This window comes from Stegostoma tigrinum, chromosome 1, assembly GCF_030684315.1.
Source record: "Stegostoma tigrinum isolate sSteTig4 chromosome 1, sSteTig4.hap1, whole genome shotgun sequence".
Lineage (NCBI taxonomy): Eukaryota > Metazoa > Chordata > Chondrichthyes > Orectolobiformes > Stegostomatidae > Stegostoma > Stegostoma tigrinum.
Genome location: NC_081354.1, coordinates 127743050 through 127767684, shown reverse-complemented (window position 1 = coordinate 127767684; position 24635 = coordinate 127743050). Strand labels below are relative to the sequence as shown.

The following is a 24635-nucleotide window of genomic DNA, read 5'->3' as shown; positions in this document are numbered from 1 at the left end:
CAGCAGCACATGGACTGCAGCAGTTCAAGAAGGCAGCTCACCATCACCTTCTACAAGGAATGGGCGATAAATGCTGGTCAGCTAGTGACACCCACAACTCCTGCAGAGATGTCCTAGAGCTGCGATACTGACCTCCAACAACTATCACTGCCTTCCTTCATGCCAGTATGAGTCTAATCAGCAGGGAGTTTGCCCTCTGATTCCCACTAACTCCAGCTTTGCTCGGATTCCTTCATATCACATCTGGTCAAATACAACCTTGACATCAAGGTCAGCCAGCCTCACCTCACCTCCATGCTTGAACCAAGGCTATAATGAGGTCAGGAGCTGAGTGGCTCTGGCAGAACCCAAATTGGCCATTACTGAGCAGGTTTTGCTTGATAACACTGTTAATTATACCTTCCATCACTTTACTTATGATCAAGAGGAGACCGATGGGCTGGCAGTTGGCCAGGGGTTTGGATTTGATCTGCTTTTTGTGTACACAACTTACCTAGCCAATTATCCAATTTTGAGGTAGATGCCAGTATTGTAGTTGTATTGAAACAGCCTGGCTAGGGGTGCAGCATGTTCTGGAGCTCAAGTCTTCCCAGCACTGATCCTTGTGGAACACCACTGGTCACAGACCTTCAGGCAGAAAAATACTCTTCCATAATTACCCTCTATCCTGCATGACCTTCCTAATTTTGTATCCAATTTACCAACTCGCTATACATCCCATGTGACTTAATCTTCTGGATGAGCTGACCATGGTGGACCTTGTTAAGTGCTTTAGATTAAGCTGAGATGAAACATTAACTCTGAAATCCTGTAGCTTATCTCTGATCTATAACAGTGTTATGGTGTATCTCTGCAGATTCATCATATTGGATTCTATTTTCTGACTTTCCTGTGTTTGACACTTGATTTTTGTCATCATTTAAAAGCTGCCATTAGTGTTAATTACAAAGTTAATAACAGTCTAGGGATATTACCACTCAGCCATCACCTACCTGTTAATGCACAGAAAGGTGATGGCCTAGTGGTATTATCTCTAGGCTATTAATCCAGACACCCACGTAATGTTCTGGGAACCTGGGTTCAAATCCCAGGTAGTAGATGGTGGGATTTGCATTCAATAAAATTCTAGAAATAAGAGTTTAATGGTGACCATGAATATGTTATTCGGGAAAGAAACTGCCATCTTTACCTGGCTAAAGGTTGTTGTAAATGTTTCAGACTATTCTTTTGCACTGATATGCAGGGTCTCCCCATTATTGGGAAAAGGGGTGTTTGTGGAGTAGCTTCATCTCGCGACTTTTTAAAAAAATGTTCGCAATCAGTCGTGACTGGATATATCAGGACAATAGAGCTTAGAGCGACCCTTTGGTTGTGGAAACACTTAGCCATATCTATCATTTGCTGCTTATGCTGTTTTGGATATCAGGACAGCTCAGTAGTTAGCACTGCTGCCTCACAGCGCTAGGGGCCAAGTTTCAATCCCACCTTTAGGCAAGTGTCTGTGTGGAGTTTGCACATTCTCCCCTTGTCCGCAGTTGCTCCAGTTCCCTCCCACAGTCCAAAGCTGTGCTGGCTTGGTGGATTGGCCATGGAAAATTCAAGGTTATAGGGATAGATAGGGGTGCAGCAAGCCTCTCAGTCTCTCTAGGATGCTCCTCAGAGGAATCATGTGGATTTGATGGGTCAAACGGCCTGCTTGCACACTGTACAGATTCTATGATAGACCCAGTTCATATCTTCACCAGCTTCACCTCATTTTTCAGCCTGGTGCTCTCATAGAAGAGGAATTAAGAATTGTTTCCAAGAGTTTTTTCTGTTTGCAGCATAGCTAGCTTTATTCTCATTTTGCTGCTCCTCACATCAGCTTTGTGGTGAAAGTCTTCTTCTGGATTGCTACCTTCAGTGTATTACTCTATCAATGAATGCTGCTGATGCTTATTGGTTTATATGTTTCAGCTACTGTCAAGCTGTCTATGTTCTTAAAGTGGTAAATTCACTTGTCTTTTTATTCTCTGGGATAAAATTAATTCTCTCAACTCTTGTTGTTTTGAGATATTTCAGCATTGGAGCCCATGATTCTTCACCATGTTGTATAGGGTCCTGGGTGGTTGAATTAGTGCTCCCACCAATCTTCCTTTCCATGATACACCTACAGGCCTGTCCAGTTGGAGACCAGTGGTAGAGAACAAGCCCCTGACTTTTAACAAGGAGCACTTGTCTTATATAACAACAGGCAGATTATTGCATGAGAGCAATTGTTGTAAGTTCTATTGGCTAGATAGGCATTATCACTTAAAACTGTCTTAAACCAATAATGTCACAGCTATTGCCATTAGAACTTCATGGAAGCCACTCTGATTGTCCACTCATATACTATGTGTGATCGCATCAGATTGACAGTCACTCTTTCAGAGCAAATGCTTTTTTTTCTTCTTCCTTTTTCTTTTCTGGCACTGTTGGTGGCACCTTCCATCACTTTACTGATGGTTGAGAGTGGCTTGTTGTGTGGTAATTGTCAGTGTTGGATTTGTCCTGCTTTTTGTGTACAGATGTACCTGGGCAATTTTCCACATGCCCAGGTAGATGCTGATGTTCTAGCTGTACTGAAACAGCTTGGCTAGAGATGCAGCGATTTCTAGGGCATAAGTGTTCAGGATTATTGCTGGAATGTTGCCCGAGTCAGATTGCTTTGAATTACAACTGTGCTGGTGATAATGGCACATGATGCCACATGGATGCTGAAATAACTGCATAGAGGCCGGGTCCTGTCACCAAGTTCCCCTTTACTTACTTGTGCACAGAACACTGGCTGTAGCAATCCTCAACTGAGGAGATTCTAATCTTCTGGTTATATTAACATACCACCACCAGGAAAAACACCCATGTGGCATCAAGCAGAGCCGCTAGGGGCAAAACAAATGCTTTATATAATGGCAGGCAGGTAATGAGATTAATTAAGAACTTTATTTAAACTGGTAATGTAGTGTGATTGGGATTTCCAGTCAGTCTCCAGCCTTCACTGTGATGGGGGTTGGGTGCAGATCATCTGCCTGGAGCAGGGTACCCAGTGGCAGGCTGGGGCATCAACATTTCCGGAAGGGCAACAGGTCCTTACTGCCAACTGAATGGAATTGAATCTCACCATTACTGATACTCATTCAGCAGTTGACAGGGCAGTCCCCACAAGGGACCCCAAAGGGTAAACTCTGTCAGGTTTGCCTGTGGACTCTGATATAGTGGTGAGGAGAAAGCCCCTCATTAAAAGGCATGTGGTGCCTAATTGAGGGATCAGAAGGTGAGGAAGTGCTGCTTACAGCCATCCTGTATCCTTTCTTCTGAGCCTCCCCTGCACCCATTATCCCCATCTTGCACTTATTTACCAACAGTCTGGGTCCCTCATTGATTTTGGGCTCCTGTGGGTGCATTGTCACCAGCGACCACTGCTCTCTTGGTGACACAGCTGCAGTGCAGAGCTGCTGCCTTGTAATTGACTGACAGTTCCCAGCGCTGTGATTTCTGTCCCTTGAATCTTTGATCCTTGGCAAAGATCAGCACTGACCGATTAAGTACAAAAACAAAGTTGCTGGAAAAGCCCAGCAGGTCTGGCAGCATCTGTGAAAGAAAAAACAGAGTTAATGTTTCAGGCCCAGTGACCCTTCCTCAGAACTCAATTCCTCAGTTCTGAGGAAGGGTCACCGGAGCCGAAACATTAACTCTGGTTTTTCCCTTCACAGATGTTGCCAGACCTGCTGGGCTTTTCCAGCAACTTAGTTTTTGTTCCTAATTTACCGCATCCGCAGTTCTTTCAGTTTTTACTGACCAATTAAGTGCCTGGTTGGTATTTAACTCCAGTGGGTATTCCCAAAGGAGTCAAAGCTGGCTCGCCAGCTACCTCTCACTTGGATTAACTTCGCCACTATCCCCCATTTCTATTCCAAGCTTTGAGCTAGATGAAAATCCTAGGGCTAATAATATTCACATCAGAGCTCGGCTTGGAACTGCAAAGCAGTGCCAGCTCCTATCTCCAGCCTTCACAGGCAAAATTCAATTCCTCACAAAACTTTCATTGTGCAATAATGAATAGAATGACGTCCAAATGGTGATCAGCCAAAATGCACCTCCCCTTTAAGAAGTACAGGCTGGTTTTAACTGATGCACATAGCAATGACAACTTGCCACAATCATTTAAATTATCATGCAGTACAGAATTTGTGTGGTGGCCACCAAAAGCAATGGACAGCATATCATGTTCCCAGCACGCATTCAAAAGCTATCAACGTTTTCAACCACTTTTTAATCTACTTTCCCAGTGAAAAACTGCAGAGACTGAATGGCAAACTCTCAGTGGAAGGTGCAAGGTGTGTGGTGAGCCCAAGCAAAAAGAATGAGGTTAGAATTGTAGATAACAAAGTGAGAAGCTGGATGAACACATCAGGCCAAGCAGCATCTCAGGAGGACAAAAGCTGATGTTTCGGGCCTAGACCCTTCATCAGAGAGGGGGATGGGGTGAGGGTTCTGGAATAAATAGGGAGAGGGGGAAGGCGGACTGAAGATGGAGAGAAAAGAAGATAGGTGGAGAGGAGAGTATAGGTGAGGAGGTAGGGAGGTGATAGGCCAGTCCAGGGAAGACGGACAGGTCAAGGAGGCGGGATGAGGTGGTAGGTAGGAAATGGAGGTGCGGCTTCACTGTGATGGGGGTTGGGTGCAGATCATCTGCCTGGAGCAGGGTACCCAGTGGCAGGCTGGGGCATCAACATTTCCGGAAGGGCAACAGGTCCTTACTGCCAACTGAATGGAATTGAATCTCACCATTACTGATACTCATTCAGCAGTTGACAGGGCAGTCCCCACAAGGGACCCCAAAGGGTAAACTCTGTCAGGTTTGCCTGTGGACTCTGATATAGTGGTGAGGAGAAAGCCTCACCTGAAGAACAGGTTAGGGAGGCAGAGACAGGCTGGGCTGGTTTGGGGATGCAGTGGGGGGAGGGGACGAACTGGGCTGGTTTTGTGATGCAGTTGGGGGAGAGGACGAACTGGGCTGGTTTTGGGATGCAGTGGGGGAAGGGGAGATTTTGAAGCTTGTAAAGTCCACATTGATACCATTAGGCTGCAGGGTTCCCAAGCGGAATATGCGTTGTTGTTCCTGCAACCTTCAGGTGGCTAGAATTGTGCCACCTATTGGCCAGAAGTTCCATTCCTGATCTGCTCATTAAAGCTACATCACTGACGGAAATTGAGGGTAGAATTTTAACCTGACCGCAGCACAAAACTGAAATTTGGAAATGAAGTATAGTAACTTGAATGGATTTTGTCATCTAGGCATGAAAATGTTTCTATTGGTAAGAACTGAATGTGTGCATACTGAGATATTTTTGCACCAATGCTTGCTTTTCACTAAAACGAGCAACAACATATACAATATAGTTGTAGAGGAGAAATTCAAGGTTCAATAACTGATCCTGAAGCACCAATAATTTATGTCTGAAAGCAATGTGATATGTTGCCACCACTAATTAAAACAATTCTGTAAGATCAAATCAACCCTTTTGTTTTGCTCACAGATCTACAATGACAGGGTCTTTCCAATTGCCCTCCTTAGGATGACTATAATGTTCCCATACGTCTCTCCTGAGAACAATACCCTTCTATATTTGACAGGGATTACATTTTCTTCAGTAAGTTACCATTTTATACTTTGATGTTTGATTTGTTTTTCAGTCAGCACAATGAATATGGTAAATAAGGGGCCTGAATGGTAATAATTTTTACTCTAGACTGTACAAATGTATTTGATCAGACAGTTATTAATAAACATGAGGATTGTTTTCAGGTATCTGCTTTCTTAGTATGCAGCCTTGCTAGGTAGAAACATACATCAGAGATCTACACTGAAATCCTGTAGCTTATCTCTGATCTATATTAGTGTTATGGTGTATCTCGGCAGACTCTCATATTGGATTCTATTTTCTGACTTTCCTATGTTTGACACATGATTTTTGTCATCATTTAAAACCTGCCATAAGTGTTAGTACGCAGATATTAACAGTCTCGGCATAATAACACTTGGCCATCACCTGTCTGTGTGTTAACACATAGGTGATGGCCCACCAGTATTATTGCTAGACTGTAAATCCAGATACCTAGGCAATGTTCTGGGTCCTGCGTTCACAATCCCATCATAGTAGATGGTGCAATTTGCATTCAGTAAAATTCTAGAAAAAAAGAAGTGACCGTGAATACATTGCTGATTGTTGGTGGGGGAAAGAAACTGCCATCCTTACCTTGCCTGGCCTGCTTGTGACTCCAGGGGCTAACCCTTAACCGTCCTTGGGACAGTTAGGGATGGGCAATAAATGCTGGCCCAGCTGGTGATGTACACATCCCGTGAATAAATTTGAAAATAAAGTTGCTGTCTATAAAACCCAAAAATGACAAAGGAAAAAAGCCAGTCTGTGAAAGTCATTGCAAACAAATAATTCCATCCTCGATGCAATAAAGAGAAATGAATCTCAACAATGTTATTGAAAGAAACTGGACTTTAAATTCTCATGCTTCAGCAACTTAACACAATGTCCCATAATGTTCTTTTGAGACAGCTGGTATCCCAAAAAATTTCAGAAAAGGGGATAATCTTGCTGGGTATTTCCTTACCTCACATTTGTAGCACCTGACATTTATTTAAATAAACTCCATCTGCCACTCCCCAGCCCATGCATACTGTTGTACTCTGAGGTAACCTTTTTGACTGTTTAACCTTTTTGACTGTCCTCTAAACACCAATTTTGTTGTCATCTGCAAACCTACTAACCATTCCTCCACCTTTCACATCCAAATCATTTGTATAAATGGCAAAAAGCTGTGGACCCAACACCAATCCTTGTGGTGCACAGCTGGTCACAGGCCTCCAGTCTGAAAGGCAACCCTCCACCACCACCCTCTGTCTCCTACCTTCGAGCCCGTTCTGTATCTAAATGGCTAGTTCTCCCTGCATTCCACATGATCTACTATGTGAAACCTTGTCAAATGTCCATGTAGATTATGTCCACTGCTCAGTTTGGATCAGCCCACTATCACTTCTTCAAAAAAACTTGGAAAGGTGAAATGTCCTACCATTCTTAAAGCTGCAGTATTTAAGTGGGTAGTTAAGTTAAATTTATGTATTTATTTTAATAGATACTAAAATTACAGGTAGAAAATTACCCATCAACTTTATATCTTTATACAGTAATTGGGGTTCCACAACATTTCACAACCTTATTTTTAGCATATCAGTATAGTTTTATGCATCCTCATCAAACTTGCTTCATTGTTGCTTCCCATGGGTTTTTTTTTGTCATTTCCAACAGTATCTCCATTAAGTTGTGGTCATAGATGTCTATGACCTTTGCTTTTTTCAAAATGTATTTCAATTTATTTCCTTTTCACCTGGCAGAGCAATACAATCAGTTGCCATGACTCTCAATTCATGGATCCCCTGAAGATACAAGGTAAAAACCCTCACAAACCATCTCCAGCAGAAGAAAACCTCATCAACTCAATCGGGGTAATTACAGTTTTGTCAGATTTTGTGCAATCCAAGAAAATAGAACATGGTACAGGAATGCATATAGTACAGGATTAACAACTTAAGAGTTGAGAGTTCAAATACTATTGTGCAATTCTGCAAACTGTAAAATTTAACTCATAAATTTAAATTTTTGTTAACTAGGAATAAATGACTGTGTGACTAAATTTTAAAAAATAGGTTTATGAATATATTTTGGGATAAGAACCTGTTTATAACCTTTTTGATGCTATGTTGGCCTGCATGTTGGTGAAGCCAGAATTAGAGGTTTTTGTTTAATCTCTGTCCCTAGCTCCCCCCAGGGTTGTGACGGTAAACCTTCTACCTGAACTGCTGCAGTGCACATAGCGAATGTGACCAGACAATGCCAATTGGTGCAGAATGCCAGGATTGACACTTCAGCCCTGGGCTTTATCCTGGAAGCAGAATCATGTATTGGACTATAACCCAATGTTGTAAACTCACCTTCCCTGCAGTACCTACTGATACCATTTTCATGGCAGATGGTGGAAAGGAGGTGGGCTGGTATCGGAGTCACCAGGTCTGAAAACAGGCTGCAACTGAAACCGATGCAGGCAAATGTCATGGCTGGCAGCTTTGAAGGCCCACTTTCTTTCAATGAGACATCAGTGCAGTTCCACAGCTGTGTGTTAGGCACCCTAGATCTCTTCTGAAGAAGTATCACTGGGCCTTTGTCTCCATAAAGGCGGCTTGAACTGCTAGGTTTCTCCAGCAATTTCTGGTTTTGCTTCAAAATAAGCAAATGGCTGTTCAAAACCTTATTTTAGAAAACCTTTGATCACATTAACCAGTAATAGAATTATGAATCTGACAATCTCACAGTCCTTCTCACAGCTGTGTTAGCAAGTCTGACTGAGCAAAATTTACTTATGAATCTTGGAGAGGTCAGACAAGCATTCATAATGATATCCCATTTCACAAACCATCCATTACTCAAACCATTGGAAACTTTAAAGCTGTCTGAACAGATGAGCATCTTCCCATCTTTATAAAGACTCAGCAGATGCATTTATTTAAAGCCCATTTATAAGTTGAAGCTTTGAACCAGCTGAACAGATGTTTAATGATTGAAAATACAAGAATCAAAACATGTGGTCCTGATGAGTCATCTACATTTTAATTCAGAACTGGACAAAGTGATTCAATGCATCTGAGCACTTTCATAATGCTAGTTAATTTACTAATGATTACTTGTGTTTTAAAAATCAAAGCCCTTTTCTTAATCAGTGTATTGAATATAGATGTATTCTCCTACACTATTACGGTATGAATTGTGAAGATGTCAACACATATTTAACTTATCCATCAAATGTTCCCAACTCTAAACCGGGAATCCCATGGATCTTAATTACAATTACAATGGGGTGCTGTAAATCATACCTCCCAACATCATCATCCTGATTGTGTAGAAATAGCAGTAGTTTAAAGTGCCTAATGTAAGAAAGGTAGAAATGCTGAATGTGGAGTCACTACCCACACCCTCAGCCCAGGGCCATATCAATCACACACAGTTTGAATTTCAACATGGATGGTGGGTTGCAAAACCACCACCTCATGTTATCACTAACACTTGAAGAAGGTGCTTGTGTTTTCTGAAAGCTTGTGTTTTCAAATAAACCTGTTGGACTGTAACCTGGTGTCATGTGATTTCTGACGTTGTCCATTTCTGAAGAATATATTAAAAATGCAAAATAATTGACATTATTTTAACTCGAAGTAACTTTATGGTACACAGAACAGAAAATCCCAACTTTATGTTTCTGTTTCCTAAAGGTAACTAAGCTGAAAAGTGATACTCTCTGACAAATATTTATTCCTTCATTGAAGTTGTCTTTTCAACATTTCCTAACAGATATGTGAAAATAATGCAGGATGTGCTGATTTCTCCTGTACTATATATCCATCAAGTCTGGTTGAATTTAATATGTCATTAAGAATATGGAAACCTTCTTTTATTAAAGTAAGTGAAGTGGATTTGCTGATCACAAAGCTTGCATAAACAAAAATATAATTCATATTTCTGCTAATATTGCCATTGTGGTGTTTATATAATTTGGGCAATCCATCATGTATATGGGAAATAAAGGGATGAAAGTACATTTTCTTCAAAATGATAAGGTAAAGAAAACGCTTCAATAAAGTGATAATCTGAGATATTTCCACTACAGTCATAAAGACTAAATAATATAAATATTAAAGTTGAAAATCAGATCTTACAGCACAGAACATTACAGCACAGTACAGGCCCTTCGGCCTTAGATGTTATGCCAACCTGTCATACCAATCTTGAAAATATTTTGATGTTATTTGTTCAAAGCATTTCGTAATCCAACAAATTTCCTTAATCAGTTCAATTAATTTGTTTCTTTCACACAATTACTTTAATTAGAAGTTTTAATTCCACAAATATGAAACACAAACACATAAATTTACACAAAGCTACCATTCCTAAAAAACATTATTTCAAAAGAAATGTTTTCTTAATTGTTACAATCTGGTAAGAAGAGGTAAATCAGGTCCCCTCCATTCAACCTTCCAAGTTGCCCTAATCAAATAAATATAATCAAAGTGAGGTCAAATAGTAACCCTGACATTTGTGAGTTTCATGTAACATTTGTAAGAGATAATCAAAGAGTGGATACTGGAGTGAGAGATAATGGGAACTGCAGATGCTGGAGAATTCCAAGATAATAAAATGTGAGGCTGGATGAACACAGCAGGCCAAGCAGCATCTCAGGAGCACAGAAGCTGACGTTTCGGGCCTAGACCCTTCATCAGAGAGCAGAGAGTGGATACTGGAGTGTTTGATTTAAGTAAAGCAGACATTAATAGGATGAGGTAAAGACTGTCTGTAGAAATCTGGGAAGCTCTGTGCATGGGTAAAACAATGACGAATAGCGGAGGATGTTCAAAGAAACATTCAAAGCTATTCAGAAGCAGTTTGTACCCATGAGAAAGAAAACTTGTACATAAAAGACAGCCATGAATATCTAAGGAGGTATGAGATGGCATAAAATTAAAAGAAAAGGCATACAAAAACACAAAGAACAGTACAGATCCCACAGAATGGAACAAAAATGAACACCAACAAAGGGCCACAAAGCAACTTATAACAGTGGCTAAAAGTGGTCTTGAAAGGAAAGTTGCAAGGCACAGGAAAGACAATAAGAAGAAAGTTTATAGTTATATAAAGGGGAAGTGTTAAGTTAAGAGTACTATTGACTAATTGAAGGATGAGAGTGGGAATGTTGTCAATGACCATGACAGAATGGCAGACATGCTGAATAATTATTTTGCTTCAGTATTGACAGTAGGATAGGAGGATAGCTTGCTAGAAATCTCACTAAAAGAAATTAACTGAGGATCAGGGACAGGGTCTGTAATGGGGAAATGAATGGAATTGAAGAGTATTTGATGGTTTCCATCCATGGATATTAAAGGAGGCAGGAGAGCACAATGCAGATGCCCTAACCATAACATTTCAGAGTCTCCAGGATTTAAGAGTTGAAGAGTCTGGAGTGGAAATTTCCTCACATCACGCAGCTCTTCAAGAAGAGAGACAGAAGGAAACCGGGGAATTAACAGAGTAGTTAGCCTGATATCTGTGGTGAGGAGATTGGAGCCTATAATCAAGCATAGGGTAACTGATCACCTCAAAGAATTTCAATTGATCTGGGAGAGTCAGCATGGATTCATGAAGGGTAGGTCGTGCCTGACAAATCTGAGGAGTTGCCAACAGTGTTAGACACGGGTAAATTAATAGATGTTGTTCATAGAGACTTCCAGAAAGTTTTTGATAAAGTCTCACAAAAGAGACTATGAACTAAACTGGGAGCCTATGAAATTGAGGGAAAATTACCGACATAAATAGGAAATTAATTACATGGAAGAAACAGACAGTTGTGATCATGGATGAATACTCAGATTGGCAGATGTGACTAATGTCGAGCAGGGATCTGTGTTGGAGCCTTAATTATTCATGACATTCGTTAGCAACTTAGATAAGGCACAAAAAAGTCAAATATCCAAATTTGTTGATGACACACAATTGTACAGCATTGTAGACAGTGTTGAGAGCAGCATAAAATTACAACAGGATGTTGATAGATTAGGCGAATGGACAAAGCTGTGGCAGATGGATTTTAATTTCAGCAAGTGCGAGATTTTCCATTTCGGACTGATAAAAGATAGATCAGGGTATCTTTCAGAAGGCACAAAATTAAATACTGTGGATGGCCAATGGTATTTGTGTTCAAGTTCTTTGAAATGCCTCAAACAGGTGCATAAAATAGTCAAGAAGGCCGATGGAATCCGAGTCTCTTATGTCTAAAGAGTATAGGGATGGAGACATTATGCTGCAGTTACATGAAACTCTAGTTAGATCCCACTGTGCGCTGATCTGAGCACCACACCGTAGGAAGGATATTTTGGCCCTGAAGGGAATTCAACACAGGTTTACAAGTATGATACCTGGTCTTCAGGGGTTAAGTTATAAGGAGAGATTAGACAAATTAGACCTTTATTTTCAAGAATGTACGAGGTTAGGGGGTGATCTAATCACGATCTTCAGGATATTGACAATTGGTAAAAGACAAACTATTCCTATTGATTGAAGATTCTTGAACGAGGGGCAGGGTTGAAGAATTAGGGTGAGCCATTCAGAAAGTTCTACCACATGCAAAGAGTAGTGGAGGTTTGGAGCTCCCTTCCTCGATTGATGTTAATGCAGTAAAATTTAAATCTGAGATAGACAACTTTTTATTCAGCAAGAGTCTCAAGGGCCCAAGACAGGCATATGAAGTTAGGTCATAGAGCAGCCATAATCTTATTGAATCGGAGAGTGGGCAGAAGGAGTAGACTGGCCTACTCCTGTTCCTAACTACAGGCCGGTTGTTTATTCCAATTGTGAACTTAATTGTGTCTGGGCTTATTAATTATTAGTAATGTTTCGTTCCCAACCTTTGAAGATTCTCAAAATTGTTTCAGTCATTTCATAGATAAGGAAGTTTTTCATGCCTCTGGTGAGGTCCTGATTGGTTTCATTGCTCGGTAAAGTGTTCATTTAAACTCATACTGTCCCTTGTTAATCCATATTGGTTTCATGAAAATTAGCCCACTTGTGTGGCCAGATGATGCCCGTGGCTGTTTTAGAACAGTGTTTTTAAGACAGTCTTTTTAAAAAATAATTTCAGTCCACAAATGTCTCAGATATTAATTTGACCAATAATTAGCTAACTCCAACATTTGCTAGTTCTGGTGGTCCAAGGAATCAAAAAGTCAACTGTTGTCTCAAGTTGAAACTTAACATCCCAATCACAACTAAAAGGAATCAAAACTTTGTAATCAGTGCAGGGAAATGGAGAAAAAGCAGGCACTTGGCAGTGGGTCATAGAAATAGGGCAGACATGGTGGGCCAAATGGCCTCTTTCTACACCATAACAATCCTGTGATTCAATAGAATTTGTAGATTAATTGTCTGTATTTTATATCATTTCCACACAATTACTTTTCATGTTCTTTACTTGGCATGACTGTAGTTTAATTAGATTTACCATTTTTACCCTGTGATTTCTCCTAATCATTTTTTATATCATCAGTGTTACTCACAAAACGTTGGAACAATACCAGCATTTACATTTACTTCCTAAATATTTGTTAATACTCTGAATATTTTGTCACTGTCAATAAAGAGGTTTTTTTTGGCGATGCTACTCAGCTGTTCTATTTTCTTATATTTTCCAAGAATGTTTGAGTTTGCTGTGGTTTTTTTTCCCATAAGGAGAACAAGCACTGGATTGACTAAACATGGCAATCATACATTAACGTTTGCACAACATACCAAAGATGACTTTTTGCATGACAATACTCGTGTACCTATATACCATATCGTGTGCTGGTACTGCGTCATAATTATGAAAATCATGAGTGAAAGGTCCCTTAGAGTTTGATATCTCAATTGAAATCTTGGAGTTTCTTGCATTGTTGCTTTCTGCCAACATGTTACGTCTTTTGCTGTCGTACTTTCATCATCACAGCTTCATGTCGCTTCATCTCACCAAGCATTTAGAACATAAAAATAAACAGTAAGAGTTACTATAGATTTTTTTTAAAAAAGCAGAGTCAACAAAGTGAGCATTGGTCTGAGAATGATAGTAAACACGCTCTCCATATTGTCGGATAAATCAGAGGGATGGCCATTCTGCAAGCTTCAACAACACCGTGGCAACAAAACAAAGTCAAACTGTAAATGGACTAATGTTTAGAGGGTTCAGAGACTTAATTTATTTTTGTCATTGCAGGCAAAATTTAATTCAATAGGCCTAAATATAACTGCTACACTCACAATTGAAGAATCGCCACTGGTGGTACTGAACAAAGCAATGGAAAGAACAACAGTGAGTAATTGTCCTTTTACTTTGCTGCAATTGCTGACAGCCTCTTAGGATTTGGTGTTTGACATTAGCTGTTTCTCACGAAAAGCTCACTTTGTAAGTGTAACCTCAGAAAATGAGCAACAAAGTTCCATAGAAATAAATTCACATCATTTTCCCTAGGTTTTTGCAGCTGTTCCACTTAATTGATTTTTCGAGAATTGGGCAAATATCATTGGAAATTCCCCTGTGGATACAGTCAGCTAAGATGGAGAATTAACCACTAAGTTTCACAATGGCAACTTTGTAGAATGCAGAAAGAACTTCAAATGTAGTCAACAGCTTGTTCAAAGGAAATTCAAGCCTAGGCTGAAGCATTTAGAATATTCAGGATGAAGAACAGTGATAAGCTAGATGAGAAGAGAGGTAAATACCTGAGAGAGAAGAAACAAAAAGTCGCAAAAAGCTGAGAAAGTAGAGAACATAGACATGCTTGAGCAGGGTTATGCAATAGAAGTAGAAGTAATGTAGTGAACTTATTTGGGACTGGAATTCAGAATGAAAGGATCAGAAGCAAAGGAATTCAAGTTTTTTTTCTATTGCATATGGAGCTGATGGTTTTCACATAGCTGAAATGAATGGAAAACGGTCTTGACCTTGGTAGACTACACGATAGGAAAATTGAGTTTGTCAACACTGTGGAAGGAGGTTCTTTGTGGTGAAGATTGTCAATGTTGAAGATAGGGCACGCTAATGTATCATGAAGAAAATTCAACACTCATTTATAACGCTACAGCTCTCCATGAGCATAATGCATTACTCTCAAATATGGCAAGGAGACATCAGTCGCTTAATCACTGCCTTGAATTTGAGGCAGGAGTCACCTGAGCAAGGTCAAAGTTATTGCAACTGTTTTGGAGGCGTGCATTGGCATTTTTGGCTTTGTCAAGCTCCAGTCCTGTTCTGATAAAGAAACGCCCGCCTCAAACTGTTAACTTTGCTTTCTTCTCACAGACACTGAGTTTCTCCAGCACTTTCTGTTTTTGTTTCAGATCTTCAGCATCCCCACTTCTCTGTTTTATTGTATGAGCTCTGGTTCAATGCTGACAGGAAGTGGCAGCTGACCAGAGCGCAGTGATGAAACGCTGAATCTTTGGAACTCCCACGAACAGCTGTAATGAGTCCTTGATTATTGCTGGGAAGTATTTGTGTCACAGATTCAGGCCCATGGCACTTCTCTTGCTCTTGCTATTATTTTCTTCCACTAAAATCAAACACTCATGTTTCTAAATTAACAATTCTCCACACAAAACCTCCTAACCATTCAATGTTCAACATCATCATTACTAGTGAGTCCTCTACTCCTGACTGTCCATCAAAGCTATGTCTAGTATTCATCTATGTTTTGTGTCTAACTCACTAGTCTCCTAAAGTAATACTATGAGATTTTATGGAGCATTCTAAAAGGACCCTGCATTTATAGTTTAATCTATACATATTCTCAGCACTAGGTTAAAGCTTCAACTCACTTCCACCTCTCTCTACACAGTCATGTAATTTTAACTTAATTATATAATCATCATGTATGTTTCTGATTGTGCTCCCATTACTCTACATCTCTGACTACTGCTCAAAGCATTCCCTACACGTGGCTTACTCTGTCAGGTATAATTTCACTGCAGATTTGGTGAGTGTTGTATCAGACAATAATTCTGAAAGGGTTAATGCTGAAGACTATATTAAGCTCCATGTAATCTGATGATGCCTTAAAAACATAGCTAGAGAAAAGCAGAGAATCTTTGGCTCTGGAAGAGACAGACCTGTTATTGTAGGCCTCCCAACAGTTTTACTGACAGTGGGTGGATTTTTGCCATTCCTAGAACTGGCGAGGGAGAGGTGGGAAAAGGGAAAGTAATTGGATGAGTTTGCACTGAAGAGAAACTCATACCTATCTCGTCACCTCTGCAATTAAATAAGAAGGTCTCGACTTTCCAGCGAAAAGGGCCCTGATCTCTGGTCAGGTGGAGGCATAGATTATGGACAGCCAATCAGTGCTCTTGCCCCAGGCTACCCCACCCCACCCCCACAACTGTCTTCCCCCACTTCCACCTCCCAGGATACCCACCTTGAGAGGAGAGTAAAGATAAATTTTATCTTTTTGCCTCTAGGTCCTCTCCAAAGTAGGACTGGGCCTACTTTGCCTCAGAACCAGAGGTCAACAGTTTCTGAAGACTGAACACACTGCTGCTGACATTTCTGATAGGGCAAAATACTTACATTTGTGTTGAGAGATGGGAAATTTGGCATATTATCTCACTGGTGGTAACAGGACATTAATCACACCTAACCCACTTTCACCCACCCTGAGAAAAATGTGTGTGAGCCAATGTGACTAATGTAACTTGTGTTTGATTGATACCATTCAATAAACCACATCTTGTTTAAGGCAACACCTCATTTTTAACTTATAGTCGTTCTCTAGCAAAGTAGGCCCTTCAGATCCAGTTAGAAAATGAGGAAAGTGGCGGCTATGCAACCAAATGTTAGCATTGGTTGACTTTCATGTCTCATTTGACATATTGTAGAGATGCCAGTGTTGGACTGAGGTGGACAAGGTCAAAAACCACATGGTACAGCCCAACAGGTTTATTTGAAAATGCAAGATTTCAGAGCTCAGCCCCTTCCTCAGACATAGTGTGATAGAGATTATGACATTGCACACTGAAATTATGCAAAGCGGAAAGCTGCTAGAAAACTGACTGAAATCAAACTCTCATCCTTCACATTTACTGAAATCCTGCCTGCCCATTGCCTAACAAAACTGTGATGTTATGTGAGATCCTGACCTTCAGCTCCAAGCAATCACTTTGATTTTTATTAAATGCAAGATCTGAGTATGATTGTGATGCAAAGTTTACAGCCAGGAGCACAATCTCAAAACCAAGAAAGGGAAAGTTGACGAGAGGTGTAAAGTATGTTGTATGGCATGTGAACAGTGCACAGTGATTGTGAACGGAAGTTAGGAAACAGCTGGATAATGATTAAGGGGCTTAAAAAATAGGATATGGGGTGGTCATTTTTGAACCAGTTATCTAAGCCTCTCTCAGTTTTAAAAACCTGGCTCCCTTCAATTTCACTTTAATTCACATGATAATGAAATATGTAAAAATAAACATGAGGAATAATAACATTGTTCAGAATGCTTAACCTTAAGTTAATTTTCTTACAACTTGCAGGTGACTTTAACTGTATCAAAAGAATCTCGTGGAGGTGTCCCAATCTGGGTGATTATACTCAGTGTTCTTGCTGGCCTGCTGCTTCTTGCACTTGTAATATTTGCACTGTGGAAGGTAAGTGTGTCTTGTATTATACTTAACTTGTATTGTAGTTACTTCAATCAACCTGTTGAGACATGCCTCCAGATTAGGCAGGACTTGAACCCAGACCTCCATCCTCTGAGGCCCACCACAAAAACAGAAGTTGCTAGAGAAAGTCAACAGAGTGTATTATAAAGAAAAGAGAATTAATATTTTGGGCCCAGTGACCCTTCATCAGAATTGTCAGCAGCGGGGTAAAGGTGGTATTAATACTGAAGACAAAGTTGGGGGCAAGGGGAAAGGTGAGCAAGTAAGTGGATACAGAGTACAAGGGAGAGAGAGATATAAAAGATGTAGGTAAACAGGGAGATAATGAATAGAAGCCAGGACAGGAGCAAAGCTGAATAAGTAGCAAAAGTGGTTGTCACAGAGGCTCACAGTGTCATGTGTCCGAGTTCAATTCCACCCTCAGGTGACTGTCTGTGTGGAGTTTGTTCATTCTCCCTGTGTCTGCGTGGGTTCCCTCCAGATGCCCGAGTTTTCTCCCACAGTCCAAAGATGTGCAGATTTGGTGGATTGGCCATGTTAAACTGCCCATAGTGTCCAGGGATGTGCAGGCTAGATAGATTGTACATGAGAAATGCAGGATTACATGGCGGGAGGTCGGTCTGAATGGGATGCTCTTCAGAGGACTCAATGGGCTGAATAGCCTGCTTCCTGTTAGGATTCTAGGATAATAGGGAACAGTAGGAAAGAATGGGTCAGCTCTGCATAAAGCAGTCCATTTAAAGTGGTAACAGACCAAGGAAGAGGTGAGAATGGCTGGCTGTGCTAAAAGTAACCCATGTCATAACAGGACCAGGCTGTGTGTCTTGAGAACCCCTCCTGGGACAATCAGATTCTTTCTGGAAGGTGTTGTGTAAGGAGCATTGGTGTATTTCTGTAATGTATGTACATGCTGTTATTACAGCACACTGGTGAATGAAGGATTAAAGATTGTTGCAAATCCTTCAGATTTATCTTTTACACTGATGTGCTGGGCACCTATGGGTTTAGAGCCTCCTCTTCCAGGTGACTGTTCAGTTGCCCACTACCATTCATGACTTAATGTGGCAGGACTGCAGAGTTTAGATCTGATCTGTTGGTTGTGGAATTGTTTCAGTCTGTCTCACTTGTTGCATATGCAGTTTGACATCCAAGTAGTCCTGTTGTGTAGCTTCATCAAGTTGACATAAGACTTTCCACATCAAGCAGATGTTCACCTGCACATCTGCCAATGTGGTATGCTGCATCCGCTGTACCTGTTGTGGCTTTCTCTACATTGGGGAAACCAAGCGGAGGCTTGGGGACCACTTTGCAGAACACCTACGCTCAGTTAGCAATAAACAACTGCACCTCCCAGTCGCGAAACATTTCAACTCCCCCTCCCATTCCTTAGACAACATGTCCATCCTGGGCCTCCTGCAGTGCCACAATGATATCACCCGAAGCTTGCAGGAACAGCACCTCTTATTCCGCTTGGGAACCCTGCAGCCCAATGGTATCAATGTGGATTTCACTAGCTTCAGAACCTCCCCTCCCCCCACTGCATCCCAAAACCAGCCCAGCTCGTCCCCGCCTCCCTAACCTGTTCTTCCTCTCACCTATCCCCTCCTCCCACCTCAAGCTGCACCTCCATTTCCTATCTACTAACCTCATCCTGCCCCCTTGACCTGTCCATCCTCCCTGGACTGATCTATCCCTTCCCTACCTCCCACCCACACTCACCTCTAAAGGCTCCATCCCCGCCCCTTTAACTTGTCTGTCTCCTCTCCACCTATCTTCTCCTCTATCCATCTTCGATCCACCTCCCCCTCTCTCCCTATTTATTTCAGAACCCTCTCCCTATCCCCCTTTTCTGATGAAGGGTCTAGGCCCGAAACGTCAGCTTTTGTGTTCCTAAGATGCTGCTTGACCTGCTGTGTTCATCCAGCTCCACACTTTGTTATCTCAGGTTGACGCCTCATTTTTTAGGTATGCCTGGTGTTGCTCCTGGCATGCCCTCTAGCATTCTTCATTAACTTAGGGTTGATCCTCTGGCTTGATGGTAATGATTGAGTGCTCTGAAGTTGCACATTCCACTGGAGTACAATTCTGCAGTTGCTGATGACCCACAGTCTCTAGGATTCTTTGTCTCAAGTTGCCTATTTGAAGTCTGTTCCTTTTAGCATGGCACTAGTTCCACACAATATAATGTAAGGTATTACCAGGTGAGACTTGTCTTCATGAGGACTATGGTCACTTCTGCCAATACCATATTTTAAATACGTGTTATGTCATGCATTTTCTGGTAAGTACAAACACAAGTTAGTATATTTTCGATATCAACTTGTTCTTTAGATGTTATTACGCACCCCTAGAGGCAATGAGACTTGAACCTAGGTCTTGTGGCTCGGATGTAAGGGTACTACTATCAAGCCACAAGAAACCACAATGTTTGCAAGATTGAGTAGATATTTCTTAACTGAACTGTTCAGATGTGTTATGACACTACTCTGGAGCATGTGAGTCATGAACTCAAGCCTTCTGGCTAAGAGGTAGTGACACACAGATGTGCCTCAAATGTCCTTAACACAGGATATACACTGATTTCAGCCCCTCCCTGTATTATAGAAGGAGGGTGTTAGCTTGTGGCCTTCCCTCATCTCGTACTTGAGTGTCTACCCAAGCTTTTAGTGCATCCCTTTGAATAAAATCCTGGATCTTGGAAAATGCCACACTGATAAATATAGAATTCCTTCCCAGAAATATATTTTATTTGTAACATTCATAAATATATATATATTTCAAAACTCACTTCATTGCAGTTAAAATTTGACATTACAAAGTGAATTACAGTTAATTTATGTCAGCATAAGAATAGATAAAGCTGTGGTCTCCACTGACACATTTCAACCTGTCAAATTCCATCCTCCCTTGCTCTGGCTCTTCATTCCTAACCTGCCATATTGAAAAGCAAAGCTGGCCCATTTTCTTCTTAACATTGCTGTTCCCACTCCTCTCAGGAATCAGCAAGGGAATGATGGTAATACGCTTTGAGACAGTGATAATAAGAATGTAAAATATTGTAGGATGGGAGGGGCCTTACAGTGGCAGTTCTGACTCTATAACAGTCCCAACACCAACCTTAATTAGATTTCAATCAATGTCTAAATGAATTACATTTATTTCCTAGCTGGGCTTTTCTGGTCAGTTTAAATCCCTTGCTTCTGTGAGGGCTTTGCTGTATTGTCATGGAACCTAATAACATGGTCATTATGGAAAGGGCAGAGGTTGCTTTAAATTGAATGCATTGATATATGTTTATTTTACTTTTAAATGTCCGCCAAAAACCCCAGGCTTTTTCAGTAAAAAGATGAAACTATGAAAGCATGATCCAGTATTTACCAGTTCTATAAATATCTACTCTTAAATCTTAATTACTATAACGTAATGATTGTTGTCATAATATTACAAACTTTGATTTCTTTTTAGGCTGGATTTTTCAGAAGACCTTTAAAAGAAAAGATGTGAGAAGTTCACAAACCTGTCTGAGAAGCACAGTAGAAAACAAAGCCTTTAATATCACAACAATCCATCAATATTATGGAAGACAATAAAAGTTGTAAAATTATGTTCATGAAAGTAATTTACAGTGTCTTGCATGAGAAAAATGTTATCCAAACTATTCATTTGTTAATATGTTGTATATATTTAACATTTTTTTAAAATGCTAAAAGTGTGTTTGTACATTTTAAACTGTTTGAAAGTCTTTATAATCTATATATCATTCAAGTTGATTATTTTAAGTATCACCAAGTTATACCTGTCCTCCTTTGGATAATTACTTAAACTATAACAAATAATGATCACTCCCCTTTCTGCTGGACATCAAAAACATATTTTTTCCTGGTGCTTGTAGATTTTTCTTGGTATTGTCAGATTTAAAGATCTTGCTCAGTTGCTATCGTGATTATGTACTTTGGAAAATGCTTTTTGTTTTTGTAGATTTAAAACTGTTGTCATACAATTTTTAACATTTCGAAGCAATTGCAAGCATATATTTGAATAGAGACTTTTTTTTAAATAGCAGCTGAATATGATGGTAGATGGTAAGAGGTGTACATATTTCAAATTTTCCAACCAGTTTACTTCTAGAACATTTAGGTAATAAGGTGAGATTTAATGAACAATTGTATATATTAAGAACTATAGGCATTAGTACAGGGGTCAAAAACCAAAGAAGACAGAAATTGTGAGGAACTTATAATGAGAAAATAAGACAAATTTGAAGCACAGAATGGTAGAAAGCAATAAAGAGCAAAACTGAATTAATGGAGGAGGCAACTTCATCAGTCAGGAATCTAACAGGCCATATCATCACAACTTTTTGTCAAAAAATGTCCTGTACAAGGTTTCCATCACTCCTAATCTGCCATCATTGGAGATTTAGAGAGGAACCAAATCGGGATCTGACACAGTCAGCCTAGATATTTCAAGTATACTTTACTATGTGTTTTTTATATTCTTCCATGGTTTCTTAGGTGTCAGAAGCAAGTATGTGATTTGTTTCCCATCCTTAATTACACTTGGACTGAGTGGCTTGTTAGGCCATTCTGAGGAATAGTTAACCATACCTCAATGTATGCCTGGAGTAACACATAGACCAGACCAGGGAAGGGTGGTAGATTTCCTTCCTTAAAGGGCGTTAATGAACCAGAATTTTTTTACAGCAATTGGCAATGGTTATACAGTCAACATTAGACTAGCTTTCAATTCCAGATTTTAAAAAAGTCCACCAATAGCCACTAATAATAAAAACTGAAAGCACAACGAATGCTGTAAATCAGAAAGAGAAATAGAAATTGCTGGAAAACTCAGCTGGTCTGGCAGTATCTGTGGAGAGAAATCAGAGTTAAAATTTTTGTGTCGGGTGACCCTTCCCCAGGACCATCAGCGAAAAAAATGTAGACTTCCTCTTGGCACTTAATATACTGAGATAGAGAACTGTTATTTGACAAAAATGTATTTAATACAAATGCAAAGCTTCTCAGCAAGACAGTAGTGCAGCACAGTCTTGTAGAGGAACAGGACAATTCAAACAAAAGCTTCACATTTAACTGTGCATATATCTGTCACCATTATTTCTACCATACTGTTACAGCTTTCAATTAACTACTGCACAAAGTAATCACCCTTCAATTATATTTCTTTTACATAAAATAATTATAAGGTCAATTTTCCTACATTTTACTGATGAAAAAATGCTCACTTTCCTGAATAAAAATGTCAGGGCAGAGTCGTGGATTTGAATTATTTGGTCAACATGTTTTTGATCATTTCTAAGGGTTCCCTGGGGGCAGGCCAAAGATTTATTCAGAGATAGATTTCAAGTGAAGATAAAAGAATAGATATAACTGTAAAGAGATCTGCAAAGCAGAAGTAGTTTCTCACTTCAGCTTCAGTACTTGCAGGAGATCTTTATCGGCAACTTGCTGATCTGTGCTTGTCACAAAAAAAGCAGTTCCATAACCATCCACTTTGTAGCCAAGACAGGAAGTCAGACCACTTCTTGTTTTAAAAGACTATGCCTTCAATCCATTGCTGCGTTATTTCTGTTCCTTTTGAAGTCAAGTTTTGATGGGTGATCAAACTGATATCATACATCATACACTATCATTAAAAGTAAAAATTAGCCCATTTTTAAAATTTTCATTTGTTGCTTTGAAATTGTTAGTGCAACAAAATAATGTCTCTATTTCAATCTAATTGTGATTTTTTTAATGCAGACTTTGTTTAGTCTGTAATGATTAATCCTGCCTATTGATCTCAGTCAAATTTTATGCAATGCTATTTTCCTGGCAGTGCTACTGGTGTATATTATTATTTTTATGATCATGTGCACACTGTAACTTATTGGTAGACTTTGAAGTTGTAAGTATGAAGTGCAAAACATGGCATCCTCTGCTCAGTATACCAAAGTAATCCACATGGTGTTTACATTCAGGTTTCAGATTGTGTTGCACGTAGTGCAAAAAGAAATCTTTCACCTCTGCCCCAAGGGTGTATATATTGTCTGGAGGTGGGCATATCAGAATGCAGTATATCAAAGGAAGGAGAATAAATGTACCTTGTGCATTGCCATTTTCATTCTAGCTTTAAAACAGTGATGTCTATCTTGGATGAAGGCTCGGCAAGTAAAATAATTTTCTTTGCCCCTCAACTCTTAAGCGAATGATTTTAATTGCAATCTTCCTCTGAATCGCTACGCTGGTGAAATGACGTAGTGTTGCCATAAATATTAGACTGCTTGTTATCACTTTATACCAAATGTATATAAATGTTAGTTTAAATTTAAGAGATGTTTAACTTCAAGGACCAATAACACTGTTTAATTCAAAATGTAAGGCAGGGAATTTCCTTGGATCTGCCTTGATTTCTGCTATTTTTGTATAAACCAACTTTAGACATTTTGTATGCAATGGGGCAGGAAACAGCTCTGAGAAAAATGCCAAGCTACATCCATTGTTTAACTTCCAAGGGTGAAGTGCTTTCTGTCAATAAAATGACTTAAGGATGTTTGCATGAATGTAGAATGGGAAAATCTTTTTACTTGTGCTGATTCTTTTTTAATAAAAATCATAATATAAGGCATTTTGTCCGGTATGTTAATAATTTCTGTAAATAATATTTGCAAGTTAAAATGTTATAATTGCTTCTAGATCATTGTATTTGCTCCAGCATTTTAAATGATTAGGTAAATTTTAAGTTGCTTTGAGTTAAAATTTGACAGTCCACTGTGATCAGCCTCCAGCATTAAGGTTGCTGTTGTTTGAGGAGCTAGATGGGAAAAATTTAGATTTAAAGTTGGGGACCAAATGTAGCGTGTCAAAGTTTGCAGCTAACATTAAAATAAGTGGTAGAGCAAAGTGTGTAGAGGACATGAAATCTGCAGAGGGATGTAGGTAGGTGAATTGAGTGAGCAAGGGTCTGGCAGATGGAGTACAATGTTGGTAAATATGAGGTCATCCATTTTGATGGGAATAAGAGCGAAATGGACTATTACTTAAATTGTGAAAAATTACTGCATGCTGCTGTGCAGAGGGACCTGGTTGTCCTTCTGCAGGAATCACAAAACGTTGGTTTGCAGATGCAGCACATAATTAAGAAGGCAAATAGGTTGGAGTTTAAAAATAGGGAGGTTATGCTGCAGCTGTATGGGGTGCTGTTGAGGCCACACCTGGAGTGCATTGTACAGTTTTGGTCTCCTTACTTGAGAAAAGGTGAGGGGGTGCAGAGGAGTTTCAAGAGGTTGATTTCGGAATTGAGAGTGTTGGCTTATGA

General features: G+C 39.9%; 1 protein-coding gene across 2 annotated transcripts in view; it reads left to right on the top strand.

The window, feature by feature from the left end:
* The window catches only part of itga1 (integrin, alpha 1), a 188767-nt gene extending 164826 nt beyond the window's left edge, over positions 1 to 23941 (top strand). The window contains exons 26-31 of one of the 2 annotated variants that reach the window (XM_048527733.2): positions 5562 to 5675; positions 7433 to 7543; positions 9438 to 9545; positions 13885 to 13980; positions 17193 to 17306; positions 20787 to 23941. In XM_048527733.2, the coding sequence (XP_048383690.2) occupies positions 5562 to 5675; positions 7433 to 7543; positions 9438 to 9545; positions 13885 to 13980; positions 17193 to 17306; positions 20787 to 20825 (582 nt within the window). In that variant the 3' untranslated portion in view covers positions 20826 to 23941. Of the gene's footprint in view, positions 1 to 5561; positions 5676 to 7432; positions 7544 to 7856; positions 8053 to 9437; positions 9546 to 13884; positions 13981 to 17192; positions 17307 to 20786 lie in introns of those variants that run through there. The other variant, XM_048527751.2, reaches the window with a different exon arrangement.
* The last annotated feature ends 694 nt before the right edge of the window (positions 23942 to 24635 follow it).